Here is a 23532-nt window from a genome sequence, read left to right on the forward strand (position 1 = left end):
TGTGGAAAGAACTGAAAACTGCTGTTCACAAATGCTCTCCATCCAACCTCACTGAGCTCGAGCTGTTTTGCAAGGAGGAATGGGAAAGAATTTCAGTCTCTCGATGTGCAAAACTGATAGAGACATACCCCAAGCGACTTACAGCTGTAATCGCAGCAAAAGGTGGCGCTACAAAGTATTAACTTAAGGGGGCTGAATAATTTTGCACGCCCAATTTTTCAGTTTTTGATTTGTTAAAAAAGTTTGAAATATCCAATAAATGTCGTTCCACTTCATGATTGTGTCCCACTTGTTGTTGATTCTTCACAAAAAAATACAGTTTTATATCTTTATGTTTGAAGCCTGAAATGTGGCAAAAGGTCGCAAAGTTCAAGGGGGCCGAATACTTTCGCAAGGCACTGTATAATGGAACCCATCTTGTCCAAAAAGTTGACTCAAGTTTGCTAAGAAGCACCTGGATGATCAAGACTCTTGTTCTATGGACAGATGAGTCCGAGATACTGTTGTGAAGAAGTTTAAAGCCGGATTTGGATACAAAAAGATTTCCCAAACTTTAAACATCTCAAGGAGCACTGTGCAAGCGATAATATTGAAATGGAAGGAGTATCAGACCACTGCAAATCTACCAAGACCTGGCCGTCCCTCTAAACTTTCAGCTCATACAAGGAGAAGACTGATCAGAGATGCAGCCAAGAGGCCCATGATCACTCTGGATGAACTGCAGAGATCTACAGCTGAGGTGGGAGACTCTGTCCATAGGACAACAATCAGTCGTATATTGCACAAATCTGGCCTTTATGAAAGAGTGGCAAGAAGAAAGCCATTTCTTAAAGATATCCATAAAAAGTGTTGTTTAAAGTTTGCCACAAGCCACCTGGGAGACACACCAAACATGTGGAAGAAGGTGCTCTGGTCAGATGAAACCAAAAGTGAACTTTTTGGCAACAATGCAAAACGTTATGTTTGGCGTAAAAGCAACACAGCTCATCACTCTGAACACACCATCCCCACTGTCAAACATGGTGGTGGCAGCATCATGGTTTGGGCCTGCTTTTCTTCAGCAGGGACAGGGAAGATGGTTAAAATTGATGGGAAGATGGATGGAGCCAAATACAGGACCATTCTGGAAGAAAACCTGATGGAGTCTGCAAAAGACCTGAGACTGGGACGGAGATTTGTCTTCCAACAAGACAATGATCCAAAACATAAAGCAAAATCTACAATGGAATGGTTAAAAAATAAACATATCCAGGTGTTAGAATGGCCAAGTCCAGACCTGAATCCAATCGAGAATCTGTGGAAAGAACTGAAAACTGCTGTTCACAAATGCTCTCCATCCAACCTCACTGAGCTCGAGCTGTTTTGCAAGGAGGAATGGGAAAGAATTTCAGTCTCTCGATGTGCAAAACTGATAGAGACATACCCCAAGCGACTTACAGCTGTAATCGCAGCAAAAGGTGGCGCTACAAAGTATTAACTTAAGGGGGCTGAATAATTTTGCACGCCCAATTTTTCAGTTTTTGATTTGTTAAAAAAGTTTGAAATATCCAATAAATGTCGTTCCACTTCATGATTGTGTCCCACTTGTTGTTGATTCTTCACAAAAAAATACAGTTTTATATCTTTATGTTTGAAGCCTGAAATGTGGCAAAAGGTCGCAAAGTTCAAGGGGGCCGAATACTTTCGCAAGGCACTGTATAATGGAACCCATCTTGTCCAAAAAGTTGACTCAAGTTTGCTAAGAAGCACCTGGATGATCAAGACTCTTGTTCTATGGACAGATGAGTCAAAAGTATAACTTTTTAGACAACATCGGTCCCATTATGCCTGGCAAAAACCAAACACTGCATTTCACAGTAAGAACCTTATACCAACGGTCAAGCATGGTGGAGGTAGTGTGATAGTTTGGGGATGCTTTGCTGTACACAGGGGCATTGGGTGTTGCATAACTTTATTTATGAAATAAGTATGGGATTGCTGTGTTATTTGTTCACTTAGGTTCCCTTTATCTAATATTGGGTTTTGGTTGAAGATCTGATAACATTTAGTATAAAAAATATGCAAAATTAGAAAGGGGGAAAATACTTTTTCATAGCACTGTACATAGTCCCTTCAGATGTGTGACGAAAGGTTGTGGGTCACAAACCGCTTGAAAGAGATTGTGTACCACACACTTTTTGGGAATTGGTCTGTGGGCTAGTGTAATCTGAAACGGGATCTTTCTGGACTGCTTTCAGGTCCAGGGCGGTTCAAGGGTGGAACACGAGCCAAATAAATGCATGTCATCCTGGAAAAAGAGAGAGGAGAAAAGCACACACGGTCATTAGTAATCTATCTACCTAACACAGGCCACGCAGGGACCGAGTCCCAACATCAGAAAGCTCAGCTGGGATCGCTGCCTGGCCCTTTCTTTGCTTCTAGTCCCAGTTTCCATGGACACAACACTGTCCCTGCCAATCAAAGGGAGTGCAACATTTGTGGTAAAATAAGTGTATGCGTGTGTGTGTTTGAACTATGCTGTTAGGACACAGAATGTCTCCTCTGTCCTGATGCTTCTGTGTTGTAGCTTTCTACTTGACTGTGTTTTGCTGGGGCTTCTGCTGCTCTACTCTGAGCTCACTCACTGGATTCCATCAGTTCAGACAATCTGCTTTGGCTCTGAAGCTCCATTTGGCAGATACACTGAAGCTTTTTCCATAAATAGTGTGTATCTGTTTTAATGGACTCAACCATTTGTTATCGTTCCAATTTCATATTAAACAGGTATGCTATGCAGAAGAATTCTAAATAGTTTTTGAGGGGAAGGAGAAGCAGTGATTCTTCTTTACTTAATAGTGTTTGCACTTGTATACTTTCCTCTTTTCTTGACACAGTGAAGAACAGTGTGTTACTGTGTTTGTTAATCGCTCATTGGCTTGGTTCACGTATAACTACTGGGAAAGCTTACCCTAAGTGAGCATCTTAAGTATGTTATACACCAAGCATCGCTCGATTTCAAACTGTATTTACAATGAGAATCATTCTGTGTGTGTCTGCATTAAAGTTCATACAGTACAGCAAGACACCACTGACCTTCCAGTGAAGATGGCTGATGCTTTGGAAGGAGGACCTCTGTCAAGGCACCAGTCTTCTCCTGGCTCTGTCTAGCCTGTTCAGTTGATTTCTCCTGTGTGTCCTCACTTGACCTGCACCCCTCCTCCTCTTCTTCCTCGTCTTCCTCTCGGTTGCAGCAGGGTGATCCCAAGCTCTCGGCACAGTCGGGGTTCTGCATGAGCAGCCATGTCTCGCCAGCCTCTCTGGAGATGCAGGGCTCTGGATGGGCTTTCAGATAGGCCAGAACATTCTCCTCACAGGGGTTCACGCCACATCTGTAGGGGAAAATGGAGGCCGTGTCAGCATCATAAATCTCTCCCAGTCCCAGCTGTAATGATCCAACCACAGTCCCAGAGAGGCACTTCTCTGACAGTAATCTCCCAAACAGACCCAAAGTTAACACCATAACAAGATTGTTTTTGGCCTTGTTCGTGTTTCTCTTCCTGTTCTGAACCAGAGGTGTGTAAAGGAATGTTGTTTGGTTTCGCAAACATTATCCACCACAGAAATTGTTTACTGTATGTCTGTCTACACTTCTAGGTCTTTCTGGGAATCCAGGAGACATGATGTCAAGCAATATCAGTTGCTGTACTTGTTACTGGTTCTTTTGACTGTCATATTTTGGAACCCATGTACTAGAATAGATGTTGATTGGTGTTGATGAATTATGATGGTGTATGGTGTTGAACAATGTTAAATGATGTAGATCGGTGGTTAATTAATGTTGGTTGATGGTTTTGAGTGGAGGTGAGTGGTGTTGTGTCATGCTCCTCACCCCTCGTTAAGGCTGATCTGGGACTGGAAGGGGCTGGTGTCTCTGCTTCGGCCCAAACTGCAGCTTTCATCACAGCACAGGGAGGGGATCAGGTGCACTGGACCTGGAGATCACACAGGAAAAACGTGTACCGACCGCGAACCATCAGAAAGCATGGATGACCTTGCCAAGAAGCCTCAGCATATAGCGATGCCAGTACCATAGTGATACAGTCAAAGACTCCACACAACTTGACAGAGTGAACGGCTTGAGAACCAAGGCTCATAAAGAGTGATGTGAATGTAGAAGCCCACCAGTAATAGGACCTACCACAGGTGTGGCCTGGCCCGTGGTGACATTGGCAGCATGGGTGCTGAGGGAAATCATGGAGCCTCCGTCGGTCCAGGCACGACAACTCTGCTCCACTGTATGGACCATCCTGGGACCTTAGAGATGCTGAGGCAAAAATACACTTTCATAAAGGAGACCCTAAACAAGTGCAAGATAGCCGCTGCTATATTTCTATAGCAAAGCCACCTGTTGGTCCCAATGCTACACTGAGATTTCCACGACATTGTAATAACTTCTTTCAAGCTCAAGTTGGTCACTCACCGCTGGGCTTCTTCTCCAGCAGCTGTCTCTTGAAGTAGATGACACAGAGGATGAGTAGGGCCAGCAGCACGGTGGCCAGAGCGCTGCAGATGACTGCTGCCAGGGCCATGTCCCGAGGGCTGGTCACCACCGGGGGGATGGGGACCAGGTTCACCCGCACGCTGCCTGCAGGGGCAGAGATAGAGACGGTGAGAGAGAGACAGTAAATATGATCAACAAATGTCACCATTGTAGTTCTTCTGACATAATAACATGGGAATTTACAAGGGAGGTTTTAAAAGGGGAAAAAAAAAGTTTTTTGAACTGTCTAGTTTGAGAACGACTACATTTTAGAGTTGACTGTGTCATAACCTTGCTAGTACAATCTGGCCATAATTTTCTACACCTGAATTATGTCTCCTTACTAGGTCTATGTTTATTATTGGCATGTAGTAGCTGTCTTTGTCCTCCAAGGAGACAGAGGCTCAAAGAAGAAAGCCTGGAGTAGATTCTCTCTCTCGCTCGTTCTCTCTCCCTCCCTCCAGAGGATGAGTTATTACAGTCATTCTTATCCCTACCCCAAGGCCCTCTCATGCCAGTCAGACAGCCCATCATTAAGTCTGTGCAGTCTGGCCAGACGTTTGAAACAAGCCTGGTGTGTGTGTGTGCACATTTGTGCATGTGTGTTTATCCCATTACTGCAACTGCTGCCGCTGTCCTAGGCTAGCCCCCAGGGAAATCTGATGTCACTGTCTAGGCTCCCCACCCCAAACTGTTCACACACTCTCACATCAAGGGACCTGGCCTTGAGGACAGCTTCTCATTAAACACTTTCCCACGAATATGGAACATCGGGGCTTAATTTGCCAGATGTCATAACAAATTAGATACAATCTCCTTATGCTAAATTATGATTCAATGACTAAAATGTAATGATTCTTTATCGGATATAACTATCTGCTTAATTCCTCAACAAAGCAAACAAACTTTGTTGAGGAATAATTTTGAACATGACAAATGTCTAGTCATAAGGTAAACAAGTGCAATAAGGCCACTGATATTATTTCAACAAGCAACAGAAGTATGATTGTATTATCTGTGATTGTAATTTTTGGTCAATATTACTCTCCCTCATCACAACAATGACATTCTTATAGAATTTAAAGTGAGTTATGACCTGTGCATAGTTGGAGTGTAGGTTTACATAGAGAACAAACAAAATACCTAAGGTAATAATTGTCCTACTATGAAAAAGTGACTGGCTACTCGCTCCCCATAGAGAAACGAGTTATTGTGTTGTGAGATCTGTTTAATATCTTTTTCATTTGAAAAATATTTTTCAATAGGCCCCTTCAATCGTTGTTAGCTTTTTAGTACATTAATCATAAAGCAAAGTGGGTTTGGTCTTTTCAAATTCAAGAGCCCTTTGTTATGCAATGTAAACATTACTTTAGCATCGGCCAATGGTTTTATATTCCAGCGGGATAGAGGATAGGGGAGAAGGGTATTTGTACATTCCATCTGAGGAAGAAAAAAATCCCAAACGGCCAGCGAAGCTTAAGATTTCAGTTTGACCCGGGGGGCTAAATAAATAAGCATTTAAATATTTCATTGTAAACAAACAGGTGATAACGGCTTATTAAAACAAGATTAGGACGTTTCAGAGGAGATACTGTAGGTCTTCAAAACTGTTATGACAGAAAGTGCCGTTTTCTAACCGTTTTGACAATTGAGTCAACAGGAGTGCACTGCTCACATCAAGGCAAATACATACATTACAAGAAGCAGTTTATATAGCGGAATTTAACTTGATATAGGTTGACATGATTTTGTGAGGATACAGTAACATTCTCCACTAAATCAAACAACTTTTTAAAAAATCATTGGAATGTGCTTCCTATCAACATTTTGAAACATCCTCTATCAAAATAATCCAAAATGACTTGCTGAAAGATTTGACTGAACACCTAAACCCATGCTTACACCTACACCCATGCTTACACAAGCAAGGCACATCATTTTCTCACCATGGTGCAGACACCCTCTCAGACTTTTTCTTCCACTGTACAGTTGTTGAGAACCAATGTCAAAGCCGTCCCGCCTCTGATCCAGTCAGCCCTCCTCACTCCCCTCTGCAGCCAGCTGTGTCTTCCCCACACCCCAGCCCAGTGGCAGCCCTTATCACTCCCAGAAAAGCTGCAGAAAACACAGATTTAGGCTGGCCCATTGAGGAGACCTCACTTGCTGATCGTATCAACACACCGCACTCTGCCAATAAACTGCTTGTTTTGATATATGCTCTCCTCTCTCCCTGTTGACTTTTAGGAATGCCAAACTTAAAGCCATGGCCTTATGTATGACAAGCCACAAAGAGACAGGGAACCACCAACCCACAGGGCACATACGTCAGTTCAAGGTCTAGTTTTGAAATCAACAAAAAAATGGAAAGGTAAGGTGAAAGAAATACAAAATTCTCTTACATTGATAATTTTTTTCAAATCAGTTATCCACATTGATTCAACATCATCACATTCCTTTTTTGGGGTTGAAATGATGTGGAAACAATGTTGATTCAACCAGTTTTTGCCAAGTGGGAAGTATGAATGGCCCCTTCTGAAAACTAATGGTGACCCCATCTGCATACATCATTTGTGAAACTTTGGAGATTTTGACTGGAATGACTTCCCATTGCCGAAGAGGTATGAGCCCTCCACAACCAAGAGTTTGTCTTAGGCTAAACAGATCTTCCTATCATAAATACAGCCAACACCCCTTTTAGTGTTGCAAGAAAAACAAACTAGCATTGCTATGCGGTTGTGGTTTTATACATTTGCAAGGATACATGATTACGGCAGAGGTGAGGAGTTTTGTTGCTCTGAGCATAAACACGTCACATGTCAAGTCTTGATTGGCTCTTGAGTGACTTTGTTTTGGTGGAGTTGATTTGAAGGGTTCACCGCTCTCATTTGGCATACGTTGATTTGCAACTCAATCTAGATAATTTCCTGCATGCTGCTAATGCTGTACTTTTTTACAGTCAGTGGTTAGGTAACATGGCTAGGACCTTTGAAGTGAGGAAAGTAGAAGGAAAGGTTAAGATAAAGTTGTCTGAATGTAACAAATTGAGAGAAATGAGGATGGATATCAGTTGGGTCATGAGTTTTAGACTCTTGAGTAGCCCTGGCCACATGCCCTATCTCTAGGAAAACTGTTACAGTTGTATGAAGAGTCTGCATTGTCTTTCAACAGGCTGACCTGCACGCTTGTGGAATTTGCATCGGATTGCTTCAAACAAAATTGAACTGACTTCCTTTTGTTTATGCTGTGAAATCCTGGTTTGAGATACGGCCAAGCACGGCTCCAACACCATCATTAAGTTTGCAGACGACGATGAGACAGCCTATGGGTCGGAGGTCAGAGACGTGATGTGATCAAGACAAAGGAGATGATTGTGGACTACAGAAAAAGGAGGACCGATCACGCCCCCATTCTCATCAACGGGGCTGTATTGGAGCAGGTTGGAAGCTTCAAGTTCCTTGGTGTCTACATCACCAACAAACTATCATGGTCCAAACACACCAAGACAGTCGTGAAGAGGGCACAACAATGCCTATTCCCCCTCAGGAGACTGAATCGATTTGGCATGGGTCCTCAGATCCTCAAAAAGTTATACAGCTGCACCAAGAGAGCATCCTGACTGATTGCATCATCGCCTGGTATGGCAACTGCTCGGCCTCCGACTTCAAGGCACTACAGAGGGTAGTGCGTACGGCTCAGTACATCACTGGGGCCAAGCTTCTTGCCATCCAGGACCTCTATACCAGGCGGTGTCAGAGGAAAGCCCCAAAAATTGCCAAAGACTCCAGCCTCCCCAATCATAGAATGTTCTCTCTGCTACCGCATGGCAAGCGGTACCGGAGCGCCAAGTCTAGGTCCAAAAGGCTTCTTAGCAGATTCTACCCCCAAGCCATAAGACTCCTGAACAACTAATCAAATGGCTACCCGGGCAATTTGCATTGTCCCACCCAATCTGCCATTTTTACGCTGCTGCTACTCTGTTTATTATCCATGCATAGTCATCTACCTACATGTACATATTACCTCAATGACCTTGACTAACCGGTGCCCCCGCACATTGACTCTGTACCAGTATCCTCTGTATATAGCCTTGCTACTGTTATTTTATTGTTGGTCCTTAATTATTAGTTTCTTTTTTTTCATTTTTTTTACTTCAGTTTATTTTAGTAAATACTTAACCAACAATGCAGTTTTAAGAAAAAAACTGTTAAGTGCGTAAGTAAGCATTTCACTGTAAGGTCTACTACACCTGTTGTATTTGGCACATGTGACAAATGCATTTAGAATTGTGTGCCAAAGTGCCAAAAAATATTTATCTGACTGTTAAGCTTCCAACTTATATAAAAGGAATGTCAGGGGATAGAACAAAAAACAGCTTATAGCCTAAGCAATTATTGTTTTTTCTATTAACAAACCAACAGACTAAATTCCCATTTGACCTTGGTGTAAATCTGTTTGTAATGAGTAAAAATGGCGAAACGGTTCTGGAGCTGGGGAGTGGGGGGATTGGGGGGAATACGGTCGGCCTCTCGCCAGACAACTAATACAACTCTACCATGACACAGATAAAAACAACAGCAGAGTAAATACATTAAAGCAACTGAAGGAGTCCATAAAACACAATCTCATTTTTTACTTTGCTCCAGAAACTGGCTGGGAGACTGAAGTGCCATCCTACACAGCTGCAGCTTAGCCCAGGGCCAGTATGGCTAGAATGATCTGCCCTTTAAGTTTTCACCACCGTCCACAAGATAAAACCGGAGGAAGAGATATGAAGACTTTCAAACATTTGGAAGCATTCCACTGAGACTCCCTGTAGTAACTACCAGCTTTGCTCTCTCTGGGACACAATGGCCATTTTGTTTCATGGGCCTCTGCAATCAAAATGGCAAGAAAGACAGACAGACAGACAGACCAGACCAGACCAGACAGACGTCCCAAGGCCCATGTTCAGGGTGATTACATATGGTTTAGTCATATGTAGACTATCTTACTAATACTGCATGCTTTATAGTTATTGCTTGAAAATAAATATTTTGGTCGTAATGGTAGTAATAAAACTACCTCATATTGAGGGTGGGACACAGCTTAACACACTACATTTGAGCAAACATTTTTACATCTCCAGGAAGAGCAAATGTAAACTGAGTTTGTGAGTTCAAGTTGTCTGATATCCTGGAGACATCTTCATTTATCTAACAGAGGGGTGCTAGACCTGGCTGGACGGCTCATACACACAGGCTGCCAAACCTTCTCAAGGAACAGCTGTGGCCTCCACAAGCATCAGTCACACTCAATTACCAAAGGTATAAGTTAGCTAACCCACTCTCTCTGTGTGAGTGCCGAAAATCATAAGGCTATACTTAACCACTGGTAATGGCCGGAAAAAGGTGGCTAACGAGATGTAGTAGTGGCCTACTGTGTCACGTTCTGACCTTAGTTCTTTTGTTATGTCTTTGTTTTAGTATGGTCAGGGCGTGAGTTAGGTGGGTAGTCTATGTTCCTTTTTCTATGTTGTGGTTTTATGTTTGGCCTGGTATGGTTCTCAATCAGAGGCAGGTGTTGTTCATTGTCTCTGATTGAGAATCATACTTAGGTAGCCTTTTCCCACCTGTGTGGTGTGGGTGATTATTTTCTGTTTAGTGTGCTTTGCACCTGACGGACCTGTTTCGGCTGTGCTTGTTGTTTCTTTGTTTGATAGTGTTCAGTTTAAATAAATAACATGAACAAGTACCACGCTGCGCTTTGGTCCTCACCTTCTTCCACCGACGACCGTTACATACTGGAATTAAATACGCTGCTTTATGAACAAAAAAAACTTTAAGAAATGCTTAGAAAGAAAGTGCTAGCAAAGTGCTAGCAAATTGCAATACACAGTTTAAGAATGTCCTCTCTGAAGATACAGTTGAAGTCGGACATTTGGAGTCATTAAAACTTGTTTTTCAACCACTCCACACATTTCTTGTTAACAAACTATAGTTTTGGCAAGTCAGTTAGGACATCTACTTTGTGCATGACACAAGTCATTTTTCCAACAATTGTTTACAGACAGATTATTTCACTTATAATTCACTGTATCACAATTCCATTGGGTCAAAAGTTTACATACACTAAGTTGACTGTGCCTTTAAACAGCTTGGAAAATTCCAGAAAATGATGTCATGGCTTTCGAAGCTTCAGATAGGCTAATTGACATAATTTGAGTCAATTGGAGGTGTACCTGTGGATGTATTTCAAGCCCTACCTTCAAACTCAATGCCTCTTTGCTTGACAGCATGGGAAAATCAAAAGAAATCAGCCAAGACCTAAAAAAAAAATTATAGACCTCCACAAGACTGGTTTATCCTTGGGAGCAATATCCAAACGCCTGAAGGTAGAACTGCCGAAGGGGGCAGAGTGGCAATCTACTGCAGAGATAGCCCGCAGAGTAATGTCATACTATCCAGGTCTGTGCCCAAACAATTTGAGCGTCTACTTTTAAAAATCCACCTTTCCAGAAACAAGTCTCTCACCATTGACACTTGTTATAGACCCCCCTCGGCCTCCAGTTGTGCCCTGGACACCATATGTGAATTGATCACCCCCCATCTATCTTCAGAGTTTGTCCTGTTAGGTGACCTAAACTGGGACATGCTTAACACCTCGGCCGTCCTACAATCTAAGCTAGATGCCCTCAATCTCACACAAATCATCAAGGAACCTACCAGGTACACCCCTAAATCCGTAACCATGGGCACCCTCTTCGATATCATCCTGATGAACCTGCCCTCAAAATACACCTCTGCTGTCTTCAACCAGGATCTTAGCGATCACTGCCTCATTGCCTGCGTGCGTACTGGGTCCGCGGTCTGTGACCAAACGACCACCCCTCACTGTCAAACGCTCCCTAAAACACTTCAGCGAGCAGCCCTTTCTAATCGACCTGGCCCGGGTATCCTGGAAGGATATTGACCTTATCCCATCAGTAGAGGATGCCTGGTTGCTCTTCAAAAGTGCTTTCCTTTCCATCTTAAATAAGCATGCCACATTCAAAAAATATAGAACTAAGAACAGATATAGCCCTTGGTTCACCCCAGACTTGACTGCCCTTGACCAGCACAAAAACATCCTGTGGCATTCTGCATTAGCATCGAATAGCCCCCACGATATGCAACTTTTCAAGGAAGTCAGGAACCAATATACTCAGTCAGTTAGGAAAGCTAAGGCTAACTTTTTCAAACAGAAATTTGCTTCCTGTAGCACTAATTCCAAAAAGGTTTGGGACACTGTAAAGTCCATGGAGAATAAGAGAAGCTTCTCCCAGCTGCCCACTGCACTGAGGATAGGAAACACTGTCACCACTGATAAATCTACTATAATTTCAATAAGCATTTTTCCACGGTTGGTCATGCTTTCCACCTGGCTACCCCTACCCTGGCCAACATCTCAGCATCCCCTGCAGCAACCCCCCCCGTTTCTCCTTCACCCAAATCCAGACAGCTGATGTTCTGAGAGAACTGCAAAATCTGGAACCCTACAAATCACCTGGGCTAGACAATCTGGACCCTCTCTTTCTAAAATTATCTACTGAAATTGTTGCGAACCCTATTACTAGCCTATTCAATCTCTCTTTCGTATCGTCTGAGATCCCCAAAGATTGGAAAGCTGCCATGGTCAATCCCCTCTTCAAAGGGGGAGACACTCTAGACCCAAACTGTTATAGATCTATATCCATCCTGCCCTGCCTTTCTAAAATCTTCGAAAGCCAAGTTAATAAACAGATCACCGACCATTTTGAATCCCAGCGTACCTTCTCCACTATGCAATCTGGTTTCTGAGCTGGTCATGGGTGCACCTCAGCCATGCTCAAGGTCCTAAACTATATCATAACCGCAATCGATTGCAACAAAGCCTCCTTCACTCCTGCCGCCAAACATACCCTCGTAGAACTGACTATCCTACCGATCCTTGACTTCGGGGATGTCATTTACAAAATAGCCCCCAACACTCTACTCAGCAAACTGGATGTAGTCTATCACAGTGCCATCTGTTTTATCACCAAAGCCCCATATACTAACCACCACTGTGACATGTATGCTCTCGTTGGCTGGCCCTCACTACAAATCCATCGCCAAACCCACTGGCTCCAGGTCATCTATGAGTCTTTGCAAGGTAAAGCCCCGCCTTATCTCAGCTCACTGGTCACCATAGCAACACCCACTCGTAGCACGCCATCCAGCAGGTATATTGCACTAGTCATCCCCAAAGCCAACACTTCCTTTGGCTGCCTTTCCTTCCAGTTCTCTGCTGCCAATGACTGGAACGAATTGCAAAAATGTATGAAGCTGGAGTCTTATATCTCTCTCCCTAACTTTAAGCATCAGCTGTCTGAGCAGCTTACCGATCTCTGTACCTGTACACAGCCAATCTGTAAATAGCACACCCGACTGACTACCTCATCCCCATATTATTACTTACCCTCTTGCTCTTTTGCTCCCCAGTATCTCTACTTGCACATTCATCATCTGCACATCTATTACTCCAGTATTAATGCTAAATTGTAATTATTTTTGCCTCTTGGGCCTTTTTATTGCCTACCTCCCTACTCTTCTACATTTGCACAGACTGTACATAGATTTTTCTATTTTTATTTTATTTAGTGTTGTTGACTGTACGTTTGTTTATGTGTTGTTGTGTTGTTGTTTTTGTCGCACTGCTTTGCTTTATCTTGGCCAGGTCTCAGTTGTAAATGATAACTTGTTCTCAACTAGCCTACCTGGTTAAATAAAGGTGAAATAAAAAATAACATAAAAAAAGGCCATTCTACTGACAGTGTTTGTCTATGGAGATTGCATGGCTGTGTGCTCGATTTTATACACCTGTCAGCAACTAGTGTGACTGAAATAGCCAAATCCACTCATTTGAAGGGGTGTCCACATACTTTTGTATATATAGTGTATTTCGAAACATTGCAGCTCCTTTTTTGTCTTGAAATATGTGGATGGAGACTTTAACTTAAGAGGTTTTCGGCAGTCCATGAGAATGGAGCGATGATGATGGGTCGTATTGTATGGTCCCAGCTAAAATAATCCAGTTCTGGCAAGACCGACTATTATGCTAGCAGTATCCATGTCAACATTTATGGGCCTGGTTGTAAAACTAAGCATTTATTTGAGCAATAAACATAGTTGGCTGGCTTAATGAGACTTTACTGTATGAGCTATGATTTTCTCCACCCATTGGGGTTGTGGTTCTGATTACTCTAAGGGCCTTGTGCTGGCATGTTTTAGGTGAATATGTGAATTTGTTCCTAACTGACTCCTAGTTAAATAAAGGTAAAAAAAAATATATATATATATATATATATATATATATATATATATATAAAATAGTGTTTTGTTATGGCTTTATGGCCAGACATGTTCTTGGGGTCTTGGCTGTACTTTTAGCATGGAGTTCAATACTTTTCTCAATTAATGATGTTCTCAACTTCTCATTCAAGCTACGGATAGTACTTATTAACTGATGTTATGTGTGAGTGCTCACAGTGTGGTTCATATGGAGGTGGATGGTCCCCACATGGTATGCACTCCATATCTTGGAATCCGCTCAGCTTAGTTTTCCTGTAAAACCTGTTAAACACAACATAGCATTGGATTATTATGAAAGTTCTCATAAATCTGCTTAATTGATTGTACGAGGTAATGAACCAATACTTTGACCATTATCTGTAGTAACAGAGCAGTAGTTCACTAGTAGTAGAAGTAGAGTAGTTGTTGTAAGAGATTAAGCCCCTCCCTCACCCGGGCAGACAGTCTCCGCACACAGCATTGCTGGTGGTGGAACAGTTGCCCTTCTCGAAGCGGTTGTTCAGGCCACAGTCCAGGCAGGGCTTGCACTTCTGCAGGCTCCGGTCCTCTTTGTAGCGGTTGCTTCTGCAGGACACGCACCGGGCATCCTCTCCGTAACCAAAGCCACATTCCTGGAGGGATTAACAGGAGAAATCCCCCGGGTGAGAGGTGGGGCTGGGGGCAGCTGGAGAAAGGCTCTGAATGTGGGATACCAGGGTGTCTAGAATTAAAGAATGATCTTGGCTTCCAAGACCGTAAGGGAACAATGGTCCGAATCTTTTGAGAGTCCATCTTACACTGGCAATAATCCCCCTGACTCTCTCAGAATCAATGAGGGGCCTTCCGCTGCAGGCCCCAGAATGGCAAGTATTTGAATGATAAAAGGCACTCGGGGACACCCACTGTTGTATTATTGCAAGTTTATTGCTGGGGTTTTGTGTGATTGGTTCTTTCTGGAACAACTCAGTGAGTGTCCTGGTGATTGAGAGGCCAGTGTATGTAGGCAACGCTTCAGTTAGCTAGGGGGCAGGGATTATGGAGAGGTGCACAAGCGTAAGAAATTGAAAACCTCTCCTGGTCTCTACAATGGGACCTGCACTTAAAAAGCACAGCATCTCATTACTCAATGAGTGATCTAATATGGAACCAGCTTAGTTGTCAGGCTTTAACCCCTATAGCGAATCCAAAATGGCAAAATTACTAGACCCATATTGGATATATTATCACCCTGAATATATTATCTATATAACCTGAGTGTATCTGTTTACCATTGGATTCATGGGTAAACCAAGATAAATGGGGACACGAGAATATATATATATATATATATATATATATATATATGTATATGTATACATATATATATAGTATATCATTATATTGTTTTTGCCAGTCAGCCTGAGTACCAGTAGTTATATTTTCTCTCCCATGCACAGGCTACCTTTCATTCTAACCTGTACAGAAACTATCATGACTTTCCTCTAGACACGAGAATATAGCCTTTTCTGTTCTGTCTAAAAAATATATAATGAGGTGTATGTAGTAGGTCTAGTGTTAATGTGATTCCTATTTGGTACTACAAAGCATTTATTTGGCACACAGAGGCTGGCAACCTTGATTTCCTATGGTAATAGGAACATTTACATTCCTGCTGATCATCGTATCCCACGCCAAGTAAAAGGACCCTGCTGGAATGACATCAGTCATTTTATTGTCTGCAGCAGCTGCCCCCATCCACTGTTAAACCACTGTTACCACACTGCATTCCCAGGCGGGGGGGGGGGGGGGGCTCATATATCATTAACGTGAAGGTCAGAGTCAAACAGGGAACTTCTCTCCTCGACCGTGTCCTGTTTCACCGCCTGGGCATGCAGTAGCACCGGAATGTGGGCACAGGAGCCCGGGGGTTGGGCAGACTGGCAAAGAAAGTAAAAAAATAAGGGAGGCAAAGAGGGGATCCCATTATGGCCCTACAGAGTCAGGGCAGAAGATAGAGGAATTTGGCCATTTCAGCCAAACACATGAGACGACATTGGACCTGGGCTCTGGCCAGAGGAGGGCTAGGGCAGGGCTGCAGCTGTTGTTGTGTGCTCTCCATATAAGGACCTTCACACCAGCAGAGCAGGGAACAGTGGAAAGGTGAGAGAGAGAGAGAGAGAGAGAGAGGAGGGGGATGATGATGACAACAGAGAGAATGAAATACGGTTTGAATTTAGATTTGTGGATGATGTTGAACCCTGGAGCCTGAGTTTCTCCTGGTGCACGCCACAGAAGGCTAGCCGCTGCAAAGCAGTCAGAGCAGAGCTGTTTAGAGTGGTTTTGGATGGAGGATCATCGTCCCACTTCCAGATGAAGGGGCCCTAGGAGGATTGATCCCCACAAAGCTGGGCGCTGGCAAAGACTCTGTCCATGTGGCAATGCATGGCAGGAGAGGGGCTACCACGTACACAGGCCAGGGTAGGGCACAGAACAAAAGGAGCACTCAGCCAACTTGTCCCCTCTCCACCCAGGCAGTGCTGTAACATCCAGAAATGATCTCTTTCAGTCTTTTGGCATGAATAACAAAGGATCAAAACAAGGTCTAACACTCTGACCTGATCAGGTGTCTAATGTGAGAAAACATCTCAGATAATTGCATGGAAACACATTTTGTTTTTACAATAAAGATGCTGTCAAGGTATCCCATCTTGGGATGCAGCCAGGAATCACATAATGCTACAGTCTCATTTAAATGGAGCTAATGGGTATAGGCAAATTAGCTTTCAAGTGTGTCATTACTTCCATGGGCTTAGGATGATCTAGCCTCAAAGTGAGCACAAAAGCCAGTGCTTACTCGTCTCATTTTACTCCCATCTCCAGATCTAGTTTTTGGTGAGAATGCCAAGCAAAACAGCACAGATGTAGAGCTATGTGGAGAGAAAAGAGAGAGCTGGTTGGCTGGGGTTAAAGCATGTTCAGACGGGGAGAGATCAGCAGGGAATCACAAGAGTCTCCAGGGGGGCCAGTCATCTGATCCAGTAATGAACAAGCTCGGGAAACAATGTGAGTTTGTTAATGCAGTGTGCCATCTAATGTTCCCCACACACTGCCACACTCTTTCAATGTCTAGTGTCGACAAATCAAAGACATGTTGCCTCTTTGCCAATGGCTCACTGCAAAGTTCCCAGTATGCATGCACTATATGTGGGGCAGTCACTCCTGTATGTGTGTGTGTGTGTGTGTGTGTGTGTGTGTGTGTGTGTGTGTGTGTGTGTGTGTGTGTGTGTGTGTGTGTGTGTGTGTGTGTGTGTGTGTGCGTGCGTGCGTGCGTGCGTGCGTGCGTGCGTGCGTGCGTGTATGTATGTATGTACAGTGGGGCAAAAAAGTATTTAGTCAGCCAACAATTGTGCAAGTTCTCCCACTTAAAAAGATGAGAGAGGCCTGTAATTTTCATCATAGGTACACTTCACCTATGACAGACAAAATGAGAAAAAAAATCCAGAAAATCACATTGTAGGATTTTTAATGAATTTATTTGCAAATTATGGTGTGATTTTCTGGATTTTTTTTCTCATTTTGTCTGTCATAGTTGAAGTGTACCTATGATGACAATTACAGGCCTCTCTCATCTTTTTAAGTAGGAGAACTTGCACAATTGGTGGCTGACTAAATACTTTTTTGCCCCACTGTATGTATGTATGTATTGTTATGAATTGTAGATTTGCTCAAGTGTGAAGAAATGCTGGATGAAAGACAAGGTGAAGACTTCTGTAACTTTTGTTTGAGGATTTAATAAACAGAAGAAACCAGTGCACCAGTGAGAGCTGTGGGGCTCATAAGTAAGCATTTCACTGTAAGGTTGTATTCCGCGCATGTGACTAATAAAATGTTATTTGATTTGATTTGTGTGATACTCAGAAGAGCTCGCAACAATCTGACACTCAAGGCCAGGAAGCTCGTTAAATACCATCCTCTGTTCGTTCTCCAAGTTCCTGGGCCCTGGTCAAAACTTTAATGACGGTTGTTGTCGAGACCACTTGGGTCAGAGTGAATCGTATATTAGCTATATCTGTCACTTGAAACCACCGGTGGCCCGGGGTTCAACTTTTTAATAAAGGACTTCCCTGATGCTTGGGTGGTTCCCTGAACGAAGAGCTAATAGGTTTGTGAAGTTGGTATAATTACTAGAGGTCTACCGATTATGATTTTTCAACACCAATACCGATTATTGGAGGACCATCGGCCGATTTAAAAATGATTTTTATTTGTAATAATGACAATTACAACAATACTGAATTAACACTTATCTTAACTTAATATAATACATCAATAAAATCAATTTAGCCTCAAGTAGATAATGAAACATGTTCAATTTGGTTTAAATAATGCAAAAACAAAGTGTTGGAGAATAACGTAAAAGTGCAATATGTGCTATGTAAGAAAGCTAACGTTTCAATTCCTTGCTCAGAACATGAGAACATATGAAAGCTGGTGGTTCCTTTTAACATGAGTCTTCAATAGTTATTAGTTATTAGTTATTAGTTATTATAGGACTATTTCCCTCTATACCATTTGTATTTCATTAACCTTTGACTATTGGAAGCTCTTATAGGCACTTTAGTATTGCCAGTGTAACAGTATAGCTTCCGTCCCTCTCCTCGCTCCTCCCTGGGCTCGAACCAGCAACACAACGACAACAGCCACAACATCGAAGCAGCATTACCCATGCAGAGCAAGGGAAACAACCACCCCAAGGCTCAGAGCGAGTGAAGTTTGAAACGCTGTTAGCGCGCGCTAACTAGCCAGCCATTTCACTTCGGTCACACCAGCCTCATCTCGGGAGTTGATAGGTTTGAAGTCATAAACAGCGCAATGCTTGACGCACAAAGAAGAGCTGCTGGCAAAACGCACGAAAGTGCTGTTTGAATGAATGTTTATGTGCCTGCTTCTGCCTACCACCGCTCAGTCAGATACTTGTATGCTTGTATGCTCAGTCAGATTATATGCAACACAGGACACGCTAGATAATATCTAGTAATATCATCAACCATGTGTAGTTAACTAGTGATTATGATTGATAGTTTTTTTATAAGATAAGTGTAATGCTAGCTAGCAATTTACCATGGCTTACTGCATTTGCGTAACAGGTCTCCTTGTGGAGTGCAACGAGAGAGAGGCAGGTCATTATTTCGTTGGACTAGTTAACTGTAAGGTTGCAAGATTGGATCCCCCGAGCCGACAATGTGAAAATCTGTCTTTCTGCCCCTGAACAAGGCAGTTAACCCACCGTTCCTAGGCCGTCATTGAAAATAATAATGTGTTCTTAACTGACTTGCCTAGTTAAATAAAGGTGTAAAAAAATAAATAATAATAATAATCGGCAAATCGGCGCCCAAAAATACTGATTTCCGATTGTTATGAAAACTTGAAATCGGCCCTAATTAATCAGCCATTCCGATTAATCGGTCGACCTCTAATAATTACATTCCATATATCAGCCTTATTAGAAAGTCGCCCCACTGAGGTGCACTATTTATCTGCTCGGAGCTTCCCTACACTGTGAGATGGCTTCCCGCAACCACTTAGAATGAATGAGGCAGCCAATTATTAACCAGGACCCCAGGGCACCGAGTATTCATGACTGTTGAACTGGCAGAGGAACATGAGGCCCACTGAAGCGTACCACCACTGACTGCATGTCTGTGTGTACCAAGATAAAAGGCAACCTGGTAGACAAGTATGTGTGCAACAGATGTTTATGAGAGGGAAATTTAGTATAAGATGGAAGGTGTTTTACCTGTTCTTAGTTGAGCATATGATTAAGTGGTAGGAGGGAAAGCATTGCTAAACTAACGTTGCTCAAGGCCTTCCAACCCATTTCTACACAGCCCACACAGAGCACCATCCATGTCTTTGGCAAGAATAGTGATAAAAGGCATACCCCTCTCACTGTACAGCACGTTTATGCATGGTTTCCATCAAACAATGGAGACAATAACTTGGACAGGGAACTTGGGAAAAAACAATGGAATCCATTCAGTAACAGAGGGTCGAAGTATGGGTGTGACTGATTAAAGAGCAGTCTGTGTTCTACAAAAGCCATTGGGCCCCTGGATAACATTCACTATTCTAAATACTGGAATCCATTATATTCATGAACAGTTGTCTTTCAGAAAAAAGCTGTGTTTTTTTTACCAAGAGTATATCTTATCCAGAGGTTATTCCGGTTTAGGAAGTTACAAGAAAGTTTAAGTGGTCTGTTTGTATCTAGTATTATCATGGTTTTAGTCTCTTTCCTTTTTATAGATCAAGGGAAACAGTGATAAATGTTTTCCTTTCAACTGTGATGAAGCATCCTATAAACTCATTCAACTGAGATGGAATCATTGGGCCAACTACATTTTCCACAGATTTTTAAAGTCTGTATGTAAAGTGCAGTACATTTAAGGGCACTCATAAGGAGGTCATCATTTATTGATGTCTGAGTTTTACTGTCTATATAGCGTACATTATTAGGCTCCAAACCTTTGATAGCTCGTGCCCGGCGTCGCACTGCTTGCAGGGTTTACAGTTCCCAAGCTGATCCTTGTACTCCTGTTCCCTGCATTCACTGGTCTCCTCCTCCGCCGTTACAGGAACCTGGGAGGGAATAATCATTTGATACTGAACAGCTAGTGATTCCTGCTTTCCATCACGCCTTTCATCAGTAAGAGATCATGTGGACCGAGTCCAGCGCGGGCATAATCCCCCTACAATAGTGCCACTATTTTACCCACTGGCTTTTACTCCTCAAACTATGTAGACTACTATATCTGTCCGTCCACACATTGATGTCCATGCCAGATCTGACAACAGTAATTTAAAATGGAGACTATTACAGAGTCTATTATACGTGGGCATTACAGATCGCAGATCAGACTATAAATGGCCTGTCAAAAGCCTGGAATCACACTAGTTGGGTAAATTCAAAGCAGAAAGAACTCACCAGAGATGAGTATATTACATGTAACGTCAGTAGAAATAACCATGTGTGCCCAGGTATCAAGGCCATTTTGAGGGGCTACTGCAGAATGACTCTGGAAAAGAGAGAAAGATATAGAATGAAGATGTGAATTTCTTCTCTGTTCAACAACAAAAAACAAACATAAAGGAATACTGTGGAACCTCGGACTGCTGTCAAAAAGCCCAATGTATGGCCAGTGAAAATTACCACAATACTCGTGAGCAGGTCAATTATATTTGTTCTCAGCCACTTTCCTCCAAACAAGTTGACATAGTGACCAATCACAACATAGACACAACATACCAGCTTTGCAACATATTCAACTATGTTGTAACATTGTAACGATGTTTTTTATGAGCTAGTTGATATATTCAGTGAGGACAATAATGCTTCATCCTTCCTCAAACCAGCCAGGGCTATGACAGAATGATCTTGTCAAAAGTCTAAATATGTGTTAATGGTTTCAGTTTGTTGAATGTCTCAAAATCATATTGGTTACAAAACAACTGCAGCCCTCTGCACGTTTTACCTGGTATGTGCTGCTGTAGTCTGATGGGTTCTTTAGTTGTCCTTTCCCTGCCTGAATGAGTGTAATTTCAGACAGATATCCACTCCTGTGCGTTCTGCATAGGTCTCCAGACCATTCCAGCCATGCGATGTGCTCTTTGCTCAACTGCGCTACTCCAGTCCAGGCGAATCCCAGGATTGAAGACAAAATCAGAGCGGAGATCAAAGGCAGGAATAGCTGCGATCTAAAGCATGTAATCTGATCTCTGATCGGCCACTAGGCCTACATCAAAGCGCAACCACAGGGTGGACACTGCTGCTACAAACAGGTCATTATGATCATATGACAATAACCTCACATGTCGATACAGTTGCATACAAGATAGAGGGCTCATTAAAATGTGGAAATGCAAAGAGTTTGCAAAGTGCAAGGCGTCGAGATCTGGTTGTGTTGTTATTCTGCTTTGAAATGCGCTTCCAGCGCCGCCTCCCTCTATGCGATCCCTGGTCTGTTTGTTTGGTTTATCTGGGGGTTCGCTGTTTGATGCCAGGCTTGGGTTTGAAGTTGAGCACAGCCCTCAACATTCCCTTTCATCTAAATGCGCTGCAGATGCTATGACGCCACTCTGCTGTTCTGGGATTGGTCGGGCGGACTGTCTGCAGTTTTTTGAGAGAAAGCCAGTGCCAGAAAGTTAACAATCTGAGAGAGGCTGAGAGCAAACTGTCTCTACTTTATAGTGGACAGTTTGGATAAAATAGGCTGCAGTTGCTACCCGTTTACGTTGAGAGTTTATGTAGGGTTCATAACCAGTTTATAAAGAGCGCATAATATGTTTATAGACGTTTGTAAATTGTTACAATAAAGGTCAAATCATTAATGTTGTGGATTAGGCCTAAATTGTTAAGGCAACCACATTGACCTTACCAATAATACCATATAAACATTTACAAATTACCTGTAAATAATGTATGAGATTATTAACAACCTATGAACTCTTACAATATAATACATGCAGGTCTAATGCTAATTTTAACAAATAGCGCCCCTTCTCACCTAGGCCTAGCCTTCAGTGTTTCCCAAAAATCATAATTCTACTTCAGTCCTAACTAGGCCTACTAACATTTCTGCTTGCGAAGCTATTTAAATAGGAAGAACTCAAACACAGAGTGAGAGAAAAAGAGGGAGGGGAGAGAGAGAGGGAGGGTGGCAGAGTGAGCGGAGAGTTCAATTTTTCAGTCAGAGTAGCCAATTTGAAGACATGTCAGGGCATGTTGTAAATAAATTCTAGAGATTTATGTCATGATTGTACAAACTTGAGGTAGGCTGCTGCATATTTTCATTATTGCGCCACATTTCAAATAATGGATCTACAGTATTTCTACAGTGGAATGTTGCTTCGCTTACTATTTCTCTAATAATGCACCTGGCAAATATATCTGGTTTGAATGCATTATAATAAAGTTGAATGGGGACATATTTCAGAAATGCAAAGTTATTTCTCCACATAAAAACATCATATATGTCTGTGTTTATAGTATTTAATGTGTTGTATATATTTGTGTGTAGTATAGGGTTGCAGTCCTTTGCTTTTTAATGAATGGCACACATCTACAAGACACACATCTATAATGGAGCCAGTCACAAATAGAAAAACAACACTCTTCTGCTCTTTGTGCATGTACAGAAGACCTTCTTCCAATACACAAGTATAGCAACCAGGGAAAACTGTAGGTGCTTTCACCTCTACAAGTATGTGTTACTCCCAGCCTGGTGGGCACACTGTTATGGAGCTGTAGTTATTAAACTGTCCATCAAGTTGTTTCAATGCATCATTCAATTCGTTTCCATATTATCTCTTTGTGAGACTGTTGACTGTGGTTTATACATTGTCTCCATCTAGTGCATATAAAATGTCATGATAATTTCATCCATGGGGATTCATCAACTGCAGGATAGTTTATTTTGGCACACCATTCTCTTCTTCCTGACCTAAAGAGGTTTGCAACTTAAATCATATTTTAAAAAATCTCTGCTCCCTAAAGTGAATACATGCAGGTATATGCCTGGGCCTATATTTGTCTCAGGTGTGAGGGACCACTTTGAATAAACTTATTTGTTGATATCCATAGAAACGTGTGCTAAAATAAACTGGATGTTTTTAACACAATGTCAAATGTTTTGATAAATCCGTTGTGGT

General features: G+C 42.4%; 1 protein-coding gene across 1 annotated transcript; it reads right to left on the reverse strand.

Moving 5' to 3' along the window:
- Positions 1-1829: 1829 nt before the first annotated feature.
- On the reverse strand, positions 1830-21919 carry LOC110507838 (tumor necrosis factor receptor superfamily member 19). Its single transcript, XM_021588190.2, has 10 exons — positions 21357-21919; positions 20810-20900; positions 20350-20463; positions 14299-14477; positions 14042-14127; positions 4460-4624; positions 4178-4303; positions 3869-3971; positions 3073-3368; positions 1830-2287 (listed from the first exon to the last, which is right to left on the reverse strand). The coding sequence occupies exons 2-10, from the start codon at positions 20873-20875 to the stop codon at positions 2283-2285; spliced, it is 1140 nt and encodes a 379-aa protein (XP_021443865.1). The 5' UTR covers positions 20876-20900; positions 21357-21919; the 3' UTR covers positions 1830-2282.
- Positions 21920-23532: the final 1613 nt, after the last annotated feature.

Source organism: Oncorhynchus mykiss, chromosome 27 (assembly GCF_013265735.2).
Source record: "Oncorhynchus mykiss isolate Arlee chromosome 27, USDA_OmykA_1.1, whole genome shotgun sequence".
NCBI lineage: Eukaryota > Metazoa > Chordata > Actinopteri > Salmoniformes > Salmonidae > Oncorhynchus > Oncorhynchus mykiss.